This window comes from Monosiga brevicollis, genomic scaffold, assembly GCF_000002865.3.
Source record: "Monosiga brevicollis MX1 MONBRscaffold_2 genomic scaffold, whole genome shotgun sequence".
Classification (NCBI taxonomy): Eukaryota; class Choanoflagellata; order Craspedida; family Salpingoecidae; genus Monosiga; species Monosiga brevicollis.
This window is the reverse complement of record NW_001865039.1, coordinates 2215030-2226768: the sequence shown is the minus strand read 5'-3', so window position 1 is coordinate 2226768 and position 11739 is coordinate 2215030. Positions and strand designations below refer to the sequence as shown.

The window sequence follows — 11739 nt, the reverse complement described above, 5'->3', positions numbered from 1 at the left end:
TTGGTAGCTGGCCGCGGGGTTGCGTCACCATGGGTGCTTGCACCATTGGTAGCACCCTGCTTTGGGCCGGAGCTCGTTCGCTTTCGCACAGTCACTTTGGGGAGTGCCATTTGGGCATGTAAAAAGGCCTGTAGGGCACAAGAGTTGCCGTCAACTCTGCAGTGAAGCGCAGGGTGGGCGCCCGTCTCGCGAGTTTGAGGGGGGAAAAGGTACAACGTACACGAGTGCCTGGAGTGTGATATTCAAGGGCCTCGTCGTGGACCATTTTCTGTAGCTCCTCAAGTCCAACGTCTCGCTCCTGAAAGGTGAGTGAGGTTCATCGCATGAATACAAGAAGAAGAGTGGCGATTATAGTATGATAAACAATGAGATCCAACAGAGGCTGGCACAACGATGCTACCTCAAAGTCAAAGCTAAAGGGTTCACAGACACGCTCAAGGTCTGGGCGGCGATGTCCCTGGAAAAACGGATTTTCCAGAGCTTGGTCCACGGTGACGCGCTGCTCGGGGTCAAACGTCAGCATGAGGGACAAGAGGTTGAGAAGGTCTTGGCGCGCGTCGGGGAACACGGTATGGAGGTCGAGGGCTGGAATGTTCTGAAAATTTTGCAGGCATCGGCGGGCCAGGGAGCTACCAATGCGGTCAAGGACATCTTCCGAAGGGCTGCCCAGCAGCGACAGAATGAGACCGAGCTGGTGAAGGTAGTCTTTGCCGGGGAAAAGGTGGCGTCGGCCCAGCATTTCAGCCAGGATGCAGCCGACAGACCACATGTCGATGGCCTGAGTGTAGCGATCAAAGGAGAGCAGCACCTCTGGTGCACGGTACCAGCGGGTGGCCACGTATTCGGTCATGAAATTTTGATGTTGTTCGGGTTTGGAGGCCATTTCGCGGGCCATGCCAAAGTCACCAATGCGCAAGGAGCAGTCGCTGTTGATGAGTAGGTTGCCCGGCTTGATGTCACGATGCAGGACGTTGGCAGAATGGATGTACTTGAGACCACAGAGAAGTTGATAGAGGAAATATCGCACGTGTGCTTCTGACAGGGGTTGGTCCGAATGGATGATGCGGTGCAGGTCGCACTCTTGCAGCTCGAGCACGACATAGAGGTCCTTGAAGTCGGCCGTTGTCGCCGGGGGTCGTTGAATGGTGAGGATGCTCACAATGTTGGGGTGAGCATGGAAGTGCTTGAGCAGCTTGATTTCGCGCAAGGTGCGTTTGGCCACCTGGATCATGGTAAAGGCCGAGCTAATTTTTTTTATGGCCACCTTTTTGCGGCTCACGCTGTCCAGCGCACTGCAAACCATGCCGTAGGCCCCGCTACCAATGACGCGGTCTGGCGAGAAGCGCGGGTCCAAGCGAAACCTGCCATTGGGGAACGTGTGCAAAATGGGCTCTACCGACGCCGCAGCGGAGGCCTCATTACGGGCGCTCATGCCCGCTGGTCTTGTTCTCGCGTCGAGCCTGTGCGCTGTGGTTGGCAGCCTCGTTCCGAGTCCGCTTGACCCTTAACGAAGCGAACAACCACAGCTGTCCACACACAAAAAAAAGGAGTCCACACCAGTTCTCTGCTAGCACAAGCGTTCAGCCTCTGGAAAAAGACCACCCAATCATCAGCCACCTCCTGCTCGGTTAGCAGCTCAAGTCCGCTCGACTGATCCGCTGCGCTTGACAGTGGTGACTGAACAACAACGACAAAAGAGAGAGAGAGAGAGAGAGAGAGAGAGAGAGAGAGAGAGAGAGAGAGAGAGAGAGAGAGAGAGAGAGAGAGAGAGAGAGAGAGAGAGAGAGAGAGAGAGAGAGAGAGAGAGAAGCATCGGAGAATTGTCAGCAAAAACTGGTCAAATCAACGCCCATTTTTATTTTTGGCATCGCAACACATCCTTAGAGCAAAGTGCGAAGAGAGAAAGAGAGAGAGAGGAGAGAGAGAGAGAGAGAGAGAGTGTGTGTGTATGTGTGTGTTGGCGGTGATTGAGGGGGCAGGGTTGCAAGGGGGGGGCTGTTGATGGGCATTGATCTGGGTGGGGTTGTGCTCTTCTTGTCGAGTGTGGGGGCTCCTTCAGTGGGTGCATCGTGTTGGCATCCTCGGGATGAGCTTCGCCGAGGAGGAGGAGGACGACACGCTCGACGTGTCGGCTGCGACGGCCGCACCTTTTCCGGCTGGCCGCCGACCCACAACCTTGCGTGATGAGGTAGAAACGCCTGAACCCGCGTCGGACGATCTTCGCTGCTTCTGGAAAACCACCCTGCAAGTCCGAATCAGCGAAGCAAAGAATGTCAAGCCACCTCAGGCGTACGTGCAGTCTGCGTCGAGTCCGTTTGGTATCGGGATCGTGCGAGCCTCTCATGTTACCTGCACTCGCTTGTCCGGTCTCTCGTGCCTGCTCCCCCACCAGAGAGAGCATGGCTGCTTTTTTCAAGATTGTGGTTGATGACGAAGTGGTCGCACAAACGAGCACCCAGCGCGGCGCAACCTCGCCGTTCTTCGGAGATAGCTTTGACCTCTTGCTTTCCTACAATTTCTCCCTCGTATCGCTTCAGCTCTTCATGCAGGTACGTCTTCTTCATACTCTTGCTGACCCTGCTTTGTTTGTGTGTTTGTTGGCACGTCTTGACCTTGTGGCTGTGTGCTCTTGCCCCCGCCTCGCCTGTCTCATTCGCTGGGTTTGGTGCCAGGATAAGGGGAATCGCGAGGTCGAGCTGGGCCGCGTAAATCTGAATCGCGCCTCGCTGCTCGACCCCACCAACACGGGCGGTTTGTTGCGACGCTCGCAGTGGATGTAGCCTAGCTCATGCAGATTGCTCACAAGCCCGCACCTGCCGTCCTGCTGGCCTTGCGAGATACTGAGACGCCTCACTTACTCGTCGGCTCTTCCATCACTGTCCGTGCCACAGACGTCAAGGAGCGATGGCACCCCCTGATCAAGCCGTCCCAAGCCATTACCATCCCAGGCGAAGTCCGTTGCGATGTTTTTTTTGCGATTGACTCATTCCTTTTGCTCCCCTTTGAAAAAGAAAAAAACAAAAAAAAAAGACTTTGAACAAAGAGTGGAGAGCGCGAGTTTATAGCTTTGCAGCTCGTCCAGAGTCATTGCGGCCATCTCACCTTCCTGTGCTGGTGATTCGGTTGGCTTCCAGGTCTTTGTCGAGTTGACACGCACTCAGCTCGCCGGACGCGACAAGATTGAGGTCACGGTCGTCAAAGCTCGTGACCTGCTCTTCAACTCAGACAATAATGCCCAAACCCAACACACCTTTGAGCTTCGCCTTGGAAGCACTTCGCACGAGTCAAGCGTTGCTAATACCCGGTCTGTTGATACGGCGGCGAGGCAAAGACCGGAACGAGTGGTGCAAAGTTGCCAGATGGCTCACGAGGGCATTCAGGTTGTTGTGCGTCCGGTGCTCACGTTGGCCACTCGTGCCATGCCATGCAGGCATCCCATGTGGGATGAATCGCTCACGGTGGAGACGGACGATGTTCACGAGGATCTCCTCATTACTCTATGGGAGGTGTCGCGTAAGTGTACAGACTTGACATGGATGGCAGAGGCGGGTGAGGGTTTGATGCTTAAAGTTGATGGCCGTCAGACCGCTGACAAGGAGGCACCCTCCTCCCCCCCCCCCCACCCCCTCACCACATCAGGCAAAACGCGACGCTTTCGCGGTCAGGCGCGCATCCCTGTGCAAAGCTTGGACCTGGACGTCCGTCGACTCATGTGGTACCGTCTTGGTCCTCGAATCGACGACTTTGACGAGACCTCGAGCACAGGCGGCACCGTCCGTGTTTTTCTCAAGGTGGGTGCAGCTCGCCTCTTGATTCGGGGACGATTTACATCACAAGGGCAAAGGCCCGCCTTGCTACCCTCTTGCCTGCCTGACTTGCGCGGCTACTCGCATCCTCGTTGGTCAATTTCTTTCAGTCGAGCAGCGAGCTGGTCTTGCCAGAAAGCTCTTACGAGAACGTCGTCCAGCTTGTCGAGGTTTGTGTCAAGGCCTCGGTGTTTTGCTTTGTTACGACGTTGACTCGGTGCAGAGGGGCCGAGGAAGTGCGGTGCATGCGATCGGGCGCACGCTCACGATGGGTTACGACTGGGTGCAGGAGCTTTCGGTTCATAAGCCTTTGGATGACTTTACGTTTCTGGGAGTTATGAATGGTGCGTGGTTGATCAGACGTAGTGGCAGGTGTCACTGGTGCTTGGGCATCGACCTCGGCGCATTGGTTGGGCACAATCACTTTGAGGCATCTCCCTGTCGTGCGCAGCGCTACTGACGGAGAGCAAGCAGCAAGCCGGTGAAGCACTGCTTCCCTTTGACCGCGAAGACTTTGCTCGGGCCTTGATGTCGACGTTTGTGAGCCGCCACAGCGCTGTTGCGTGTCTGCAGGCACTCAACGCCGCGGAAGTGCAGCGCGCCACTGATCCAGCCACGTTGTTTCGCAGTAATTCGTTGGCATCTAAGGTATCTGTAGAATTGGGTCAAATTTGGATGCACACGAAGACGAGCACGAAGACGCTTGATCACGTCTCATCCGGTTAGCCCATGCTGTCCTCATGGCCCATCTGCGCGTTCGTCCTGGGACTTGGGGGGCTGTCCTAGTGCACGGATCAGTTTATGAAGCTTGTGGGTTTGGAGTACTTGCATCGCATCTTGCTGCCAATTATCAACACCGTGGCCAATGAGAATCGCGATTGCGAGATTGATCCAGCCCGGGTATGATTGCCCTGTTCAAGGGCCTTTTGTTTTTCGCATGCGAGCTTGTACTTGCACTGCAGATTGTTTGGGCGTGCAGTTGGACCAGGGGTTGTGCTGCAAGTGTTGTGCCCGCGTGACTTGCTCATTCGACATTGAACAAACGGGACCCAATGACACAGCTGCCTCGCAAGGCCGCACAGAGTGGTGTCGTGCGTAAGCACGCGGATCACTTGATCCGATACCTCGATGCCATCCTCAAGGCCATGTTTCACACGGTCTCGGCCAGTCCCATGATTATGCGCCAGGTCTTTAGTCACTTGCGACAGTCCGTTGCTGCGGTATGTCATCACCGCGGTGTGCTTGGCTATTCGCACAGCGTCTGTGTCCCGGCTCTGTCGATCTCCGGGGTTCTCCATGTGGTCTGATCTTGGCTGTGTTGCTTGCGGGGGTGGGATGGGGTTGCGGTCTTGGCGGGAACAACCTCATGGCGACATGGTACACTTGCTAACGGAATGCTCTGGGCCCACGCACGTCTTTGCGGGTCAACAGAATCAAGACTTGGTGCATCGGGACAAGGATGCGCCGTTTACGGCCGTGTCGGGGTTTCTTTTCTTGCGTTTCTTTGCGCCTGCCGTCCTCAATCCCAAGCTGTTTGGTTCGTGGGCTGCTCTCTATCTTTTGCGCTGGCTGGAGTAGGAGCGTACAGTGTGAGCTCACGTATGTTGCTCTAGGTATGCGTGACGAGCGGCCTACGGGCAACGTGGCACGAACACTGACGCTTTTGGCCAAGGCCATTACAACGATTGGAAATCTGGGCTCGGCCCTGGCCGGTGGCAAGGAGCCCTACATGGACCCATTACGACCCATTATTGAGGACAGCATTGACTCGGCTCGTGCATATATTTTGGCCATGAGCACCGAGCCGAGTGCCAATGGTAGGTGGCGCTCCCCCATGCATCGGGGTGCACCACGGCAAAATACCCCTCACTGATGCTGGCATGGTGGGCGTAGAGCGCTCGTCTTTGATGTCGGTGGAGACGTACAACAAGGAAGAGATTGTCTTTCAGCAAGAAAAGGTGGCCGTGACAGACAGTGCCACCATGGCTTTGAAGAAGCGCAGCCTCACACTGTCTTCACGAGAGCTCACGGTGAACAAGCGTGGCAATACCGAACTCAAGATTGATGTGGAACAGTGCGTGGTTGGCCGAGGCTTGAACATGGTTGGACCGTGCGCAGCCCCACGGTGCTGCTAAGTATGGACTCACCTGGCTGTTGTCTGTGTAACCTCGTATGGTGCCAGGATTCGCAATGTGGAGCGGGTTGATGCGGACGCGTTTGACCGGCCGTATGTGGTTCAGGTGAGCATGGGACATCTGATGCCCGCCGAGCATTCTCCAGTCGACTCACCCTGTTTCTTGGTTGATTGGATGGGTGTAGCTGGTGTTGCCCCTCAGCACAATTTACATTGATATGTTCAATGCCGAGCAATTGGAGACGTTCTTGCAGGTGGGGCGCAAGGATTGGGTGGACGAGATTCAAGTCGAAATTTCTGGAGGCGCGGGGTAGGTACGGCTGGCTCACGGTGAGGAAACGAAACTGGCCTGGGGTGCTTGCTAGGTCATGCGCAAAATCCTGCAAGCGTCCGATGCCGAGGTGCGCACGGCCTGTCACACGGGCGTGTATCGCAAAGACCACTGGACGTGTTGTCAAGGGTTTTCGCCGGGCACGTTGCCCTGTGGCAAAGGGCATGTCACCTCGCTCCAGGATCCATTGCGTGCGACAACCAGCACGCTTGATGCAGCCCACTCGGTCGGTGCCTGTACCCAAGCTCGCGCTGCAGCAACGGCCATTGAGGCAGACTTTTTTGGGGGGGGATTGCTCAAGCGGGTCGAATGAGTAGTCCTTGGCTCACGCTTGGTTCTGTTTCCAACCGACTGTGTGCGAATGATCTTGGCTGTAGTTGTTCATGCTGCTGGTGGCGGCTTATCCGTTGCTCAAATATCGGATCGAAGAGGACAATGAGGGGCCACCACAAGCGTTGGCAGTGCGCAACGCCCAGGTTGGGGATGTGTTGCGCGCCTTGCGGCGTGTCAACATTGAACGCCTGCTGTTAGCCAAGCCGTTACAGGCATTGGACCCCATGGACATGCGGATCCGAACCGTGGCCGATCGAGCCTGAGCCCCGGCGGAGTCGTGGCAAAAGACGAGGAGGTCCAGAGGGGGTGAGTCTGTTTTCTTCTTCTGACTCACACGGCCCAAGAGATCGACGCTTGTCTTAGCTCGACGCTTCTCCTCTTAATTCTTTATCATTTTAAGCACGCCAAGGCCATATGCATCTCTGTTCTCGGTCCCCAATTCATCATTATGCAGTCATGTTGCCATGCACGAACGTGGTGCCGATCCGATGATCTGTCGAGCTTGGTCGGTTCAGAGCGAGCGCCATTTTCAAGGGTTTAAGCGCCATTTCAAGGCGGGGAAGGAATGTCAAGCACCATTTCAAAGTCCCATTCCCTCGGGCGCTAGCTACGACTCGAATGGCGATCCACGTTTTGAATGCTGAAGAGAGAGAGAGGGAGAGAGCTTTGCACGAGCGTGTGATTCAAAACATGAACCACGCGCTCGATCCATCCGGTAGCCCTGATGTAACGGTCAGGGTAAAGAAGCTCTGATGGGCGCAGGGACCCAGGTACCCAGGCCCTGACCAGCTTGTGTGGAAGGAACGATTGCCTTGAGCACCTGCCGGACAATGGTTGGCTTGTGTCACCGTACCACGAGGTCCGGGGGACGATGGCAATACGCTTGACACCCTCTCGGCAGGCGGTCAGGGCGGGGCAACGGACAACGCGATTGATGTAATCTCTCACCACCGCAATGGGGTGTGGCACCGCAATTTAAAAATCATTTTTATACGGAGCAATGACAGTAAGGACATACATGTCCCTCCCCTTCGTCTTCTTCGAGCCCAACATGACCATGAGGTTGCAGCGTTTCGTCCGGACACCCAGCACAAAAGGGCGGTTGCGAAACAATACAGCAATTCCAACCCAACCAACCCGCATCAGGTCAAAAGCGCGCCCCCGACGTTTGAAGACCCCGCATCCTTGGACACGCGTGTGCATCTCTCCCTCGTGAGGGCTGGATCTGCCTGGCGAGGCGAGGCGAGGCGTGTTTTTGAAGCGGGTGAGTCACCACCACCCTTGCCCTAATCATGTCAATGGTTATCAAGGAACAATGACCCCAATTCAATTCCTACCCGCACCAACTTTCTCAAACCTCCCTGCGCTCCCGCTTTTGTGTGTGTGTGAGACGCGCTCGTGGGCGTCGCTCTTTGAATCTGTGGTTTGTCCGCTTCATGGGTGCCTTCTCGCCAAACGCCCACACGCGCCTCACCGTTGCCTCGCCAAACCAAGCCAATCTCCATCGTCGAGCTTGATTCCCTTTGATGGCGCATCAACATCAAGGAAGCACCTTACCCGTCATCCTGACTGTCACATGATTTATTATACCATCTGATCCGCCCAACACAAAAACGCAAGGCAAGGGGCGTCAAAGGGGCGTCATCGTCATTACAGTACCACAACATGACCGCCCTGACATGAGGCACATCACATCACACAGATCACACACACATCACACCACACGCGCTCCTTTGGTGTGATGATATCATGTTGGTTTGGTTCGGTATTTTTTTTCCAACACATTACCACGTTAACAAGACTTACTCACACTTCTTATTGTACATTGCATGACGCACCTCAACAACAGCTTGGTGCCGCTGCCAATTCAAGTGTGTGTGTGTGTGTGTGTGTGTGTGTGTGTGTGTGTGTGTGTGTGTGTGTGTGTGTGTGTGTGTCTCTGTGTGTGACACACATACATTCCTTCGGGACTGCCGTTTGCTGTTTGCGCGGCAACCCGTGTCGTGCATTTGTCTCGCTTGTGCTATTCCCCATTTTCCTTGGGAGGGGGATTGGGACGCGCCATTGTTTGACAGGGGGTGTCTCGTAACCAAGCCAACTCCTTCTTTCCGTTGACTGCCGTTTATACGGACGACTTTTGATTTACGTGTGCGCGGGCCCTGCTTCCCGCGTCCCGCGTCGTGATCCGGGCGTCGTCATTTCTTGTGACTCGCTCTCTCTGTGACTCACGCTCAGTGCTCTCTCTCTCTGTGCTCTCTCTGTGCGGTCTCTTTCCTGTGTGTACCGCTTGCTCTGCATCGGCCCTGCTTGCGTTATCGGATTGCTAACAAGGTGGTTGCGTGTGACCAGCAATCTTCTGTTTGGATTGCTCTCGTCACATATTCCCCTTGCATTACGCACCATTTCGGCGATCGAGCGGGAGCGCAAGCATTTTTCCTTTCTCAACTCGACTCTGATCCATCTTGGATCGGACAGCATGGCGCATCATCAATCGGCCGCTGCCATGGCCGCTTCCACCAGCGTGGATGATCTTCCTGAACCCACTTTTGCCCTGGTCCATCCCAAAGCCCGCTCTGCGGTTCAACTCGACTCGAGCTCAGAGCAGAGCCAGCTCAAAGCGGCTCTGGCGCCAAACAAAGTGTTGCCGGCACCCGAGGCACGGCGCCATGTTCTTCCCAGTACCCGGCGTTCCAGCTCAGGCTTGCTCCTCGTCGCCTCGCCCTCATCGCCCGAGGCCACGCGCAGCACCGCTTGCGAGAGTGTGACCACCAGCCCTTTGCTGCACCGCCGTGAAGCCAAGAACCTGCAGTTGCACTTGCCGCACCATTCCCATGCTCAGCCAAACCTGCGCAAAGGCGGCTCATTGGATCAGGTGGTGCGCTCCGCCGCTGCCTCGCCCCGCCCCGACGTCAAGATGAGCCTCATGGCCCGCCGCCGGGCGGCCAGCCTCAGCATCGACTTGCCTGAAAATCAACCCGTCAAGAACGCTGAAGATCTTCGGGAGGAGCATTGGGATCAAGGCTCGCTTGATCACCTTTTTGATCTGGCCGCCAAAACGGGTCACGAAGAGGCTGCCCTACGACTCGACCCCAATGCCACTCCCTCTCCAACCAGCAGCCACTACAGTACCTCGGATCTCTTCTCTCCTGACATGTCCCCCATTTTGCCTACCCCATCCTCGGTCATTGCCCACACCCATGCCTTTCGGTACGGCTCAGATACCACCAGCGAGCGTGGCTCCCTCTCCAGCGAGGGCAGCCGCCCCAGCCTTGATCAAGCCCTTGGCATCAAATACCTTCCATCACCCCTGGGCCATGAGGCACATGCGTTTGGCGAGGACTCGGTCACCGACTACTTTGCTGAGCTCGAACTCTCCTCCGACGCCCGTCGGGCGGTCCGTCTTGAGTAATGAATGAACGGCCGCTCACCGTCCACAAAGCTTCAGCGCGTGCGGGGTTTCGACCGTGTTTGGAATGAGGGCTGCCTTTGTCTCTTACTTGGTGCTCCTTTGTTGATTTGATAGTTTTGACCATGTTATGTTACGCTCCCATCGCCTGGCACGGCACGCGTGCCCGTCTTGATTTTTCTTTCTTTCCTTTTTTTTTTTTTCCCCCACAACCATATCACATTGACATGTGAATGCCCATGTGCTTCATGTATCCTTTGATTAATTGACAATCCCGACTCGATTTCTTTTTCCGTTTTCCTTTTCTTGCCGTTGATCATTCAGCCTTTGGTGCTGCACGGTGTTCATCTCAAGAAAGTGATCCGGTTTCAGCATCAATTATGCCACCAGCCATCCAAACCTGAAAACTTATCTTAAACTCCGGGCGCATCCGTGGGACAAGGGTGGGTGAGCCGGTAGTTGAAGATGCTCATCGTGCTGTTGTACCACCATATGAAGCAAACAAGCACCATCGTGTGCCACCATTGATGTGAATGCCCAAAGTAATCGCAGGCCCCTGCGGTTTCCGCATTATCATTTCAGTAGGGTAAGAGTGAGGGCACGGGAGAGTTGGACATACGGGTTCGCAAGGAAGGGAACGATGATCGAATTTCTCTCTCGCTTGAGACACCCCATGCGCTTGATCTGGCTCTACCTGGGCAAGCGCGCTCAGGCCAGCGCGACAAGTAGAAGAGCACACCCACGACCATGATGGCGTACGAGACAAGGACGCGGTACAAGAACAAATCCACCTCCTCTTGGTTCTCATAGTTGAGAATCGCCCAATGCGAGACAGGCACAATCTGCCATCGCGCGACACAAAGAGGCGTGGGTTATAATAATCTTGTGGGAAGCCTCGAAACAAGGGGGCCAGCGACAAAGGCAGAGCAGCAGAGAAGCAGAGGGATAACATTCAAGAGTGTACAGTTGGACGCGGGCCCGACAGCCGACTGGCAGACCGCGGCTTACCCCAAAACCGAGGGTGATGGAGTAGGTGATGATGCGTTGCAGAGCCCAAGCGTTGGTTAAAAATTTCGGGTTGAGTTGCATGACTAGGTTGCCAACAAACACCACGACCGTGGCGCCCGCGTACAATCGCCGCAGGCCCTGCAATCCCAACGATGGCAAGTACCCGGAGCCAAAAAGACCAAAGCCGCAACCAGCAACCACGGTTAGGGACGCATCATTGAGCCGGGTCAGGTATAAACCAGATTCAAGGGAAAAGCCCAAAGCCAAAACAACCAAGGCTCCTGGTGTACCGTTACACAACTCACGGGAAGACAGTAAAAACCGTAGTAAACGCCCGGAAAGTAGGCAGCAATCATGCCCAGCGCGATACCTACGGCCCAAGAGTGACAAGTGAGACATGTGCAGCTTCGGAAAAAAAAAAAAAATTAGAGAGAAGAGGCTCGCTCAATCCTGCGACTGACAGGGCTGCGCACGGCTGCGCACGGCTGCGCACGGCTGCGCACGGCTGCCACCTTACCCAAGAGATCAAGCGCCAGCCATCGGTTGTGCGTGGCTTGAGTTTGGGGTAGAAAGAGGTGATATGCGCCCGAAAACAACAAGCAGCACTACGCGGGTGTGATCAATCCGAAACAACAGGGTTGGGGCATCGAGGCAAGGGTGAGTTGCAGACCGAGTCGGAGCAGGGCATCTCGCTGCGAGGCAGTCTGGTCGAGCCCAGGGG

The 11739-nt window shown here is 55.5% G+C and overlaps 3 protein-coding genes across 3 annotated transcripts; 2 read left to right on the top strand and 1 right to left on the bottom strand.

Annotated features, from left to right (window-relative positions):
• Nucleotides 1-316: 316 nt before the first annotated feature.
• MONBRDRAFT_13771 (uncharacterized protein) lies at nt 317-1432 on the bottom strand (the record flags this gene model as incomplete). The annotated part of the gene is made up of 1 exon (XM_001742266.1): nt 317-1432. One exon carries the CDS (start codon nt 1430-1432, stop codon nt 317-319), a length of 1116 nt encoding a protein of 371 aa, XP_001742318.1.
• Nucleotides 1433-2086: 654 nt separating this feature from the next.
• On the top strand, nt 2087-6461 carry MONBRDRAFT_35609 (uncharacterized protein; the record flags this gene model as incomplete). The annotated part of the gene is made up of 14 exons (XM_001742719.1): nt 2087-2289; nt 2393-2549; nt 3135-3513; nt 3640-3791; nt 3917-3976; nt 4030-4150; nt 4258-4454; nt 4868-5026; nt 5238-5343; nt 5420-5623; nt 5700-5880; nt 5989-6046; nt 6126-6194; nt 6306-6461. Coding segments are annotated over 14 exons (2202 nt in total), but the record flags the coding sequence as incomplete, so codon positions are not given.
• A 2394-nt stretch (nt 6462-8855) lies between these two features.
• On the top strand, nt 8856-10292 carry MONBRDRAFT_35608 (uncharacterized protein). The gene has a single exon (XM_001742718.1). The coding sequence runs from the start codon at nt 9081-9083 to the stop codon at nt 10011-10013; it is 933 nt and encodes a 310-aa protein (XP_001742770.1). The 5' UTR covers nt 8856-9080; the 3' UTR covers nt 10014-10292.
• Nucleotides 10293-11739: the final 1447 nt, after the last annotated feature.